Consider the following 1,003-nt stretch of genomic DNA (forward strand, 5'->3'; position numbering starts at 1 on the left):
GCTGACAGTGCCAGCATCGCAGCCAATACCATGGCAAGAATCTAATCCAGCTAGCAATCCAGTAAGAAAACAAGCATCGTGTGCTGCTGGCTTTACACTCTGTGCATTCCTGTGTACATTTGTGTTAAGATGTATTAAGCAATTGGAAAGCACCCTAATGATCGCTACGACTTCTATCGTAGATCCCGCATTATTCTTACACCGTTAAGACCGAAGTATAAACTAGATAAATGCCTGGTTTATACTTCGGTCTTAACCCTAAAATTCAGCCAATAGAATACAGATTTCAGTTAGGACTAATTAGGATTGGCAGCACTATTAGCTGAATTTTAGGATTTTAGGGTTAAAATTGAAACAAATCAAGCATCAAGGAGTCAACAATTAATCTTTTTTGTTTAATTTAGGGTGCGGCCAAGTTGCCGCTTATACGAATGCTTCCAACCATTTTTTGATTGGTCAATTAGTAAAATTCTTTCTTCCGATTGGTTAATCAAATGCTTCGAAGCATTCGTAGTTGCAACTCGATCACACCCTTAATCCGCCCTACTTACCCACGAGTAGTGCTACACTATTATATTATTATACCGTAATGTATAGCCGCGTTTATTATACAAATATTAAAAATACTATAACAAAATATTTATATACAATATTTAATTATAAAATTGATCCTCATCTAGTTGTGTCATAGGTATTCCGGCGCATTCACTATGTTTTATACCAAATGAATACATAGGTGAACGTTTTCGTATATCATACAATGGATAAAAGATTGGTGCAGGACTGTGATATCTTTCTGATAAAATATGTCTTCCCTTTAGACTATATGCCGGACTCCGTCGTTTTATCATATCATAATTTATTTTGATGTACGTGGCTGGGCCTGGACTCTTCAAAATTTCTTTGTGTATCTTACGATGACCAATGCTAAAAAGATACAAAATACACTAGAAATAAATGTTGTATATTATATAATATTTATTTCTAATATATATATGATAGA

The 1,003-nt window shown here is 34.5% G+C and overlaps 1 protein-coding gene across 1 annotated transcript in view; it reads right to left on the minus strand.

The window, feature by feature from the left end:
- Positions 1–634: 634 nt before the first annotated feature.
- LOC108770645 (outer dense fiber protein 3) overlaps positions 635–1,003 on the minus strand; it is a 14,206-nt gene continuing 13,837 nt past the window's right edge. The window contains exon 4 of the mRNA XM_018522320.1: positions 635–927. Within this exon, the coding sequence (XP_018377822.1) occupies positions 654–927 (274 nt within the window). The 3' untranslated portion in view covers positions 635–653. The remainder of the gene's footprint in view (positions 928–1,003) is intronic.

Source organism: Trachymyrmex cornetzi, unplaced genomic scaffold (genome assembly GCF_001594075.2).
Source record: "Trachymyrmex cornetzi isolate Tcor2-1 unplaced genomic scaffold, Tcor1.1 scaffold130, whole genome shotgun sequence".
NCBI lineage: Eukaryota > Metazoa > Arthropoda > Insecta > Hymenoptera > Formicidae > Trachymyrmex > Trachymyrmex cornetzi.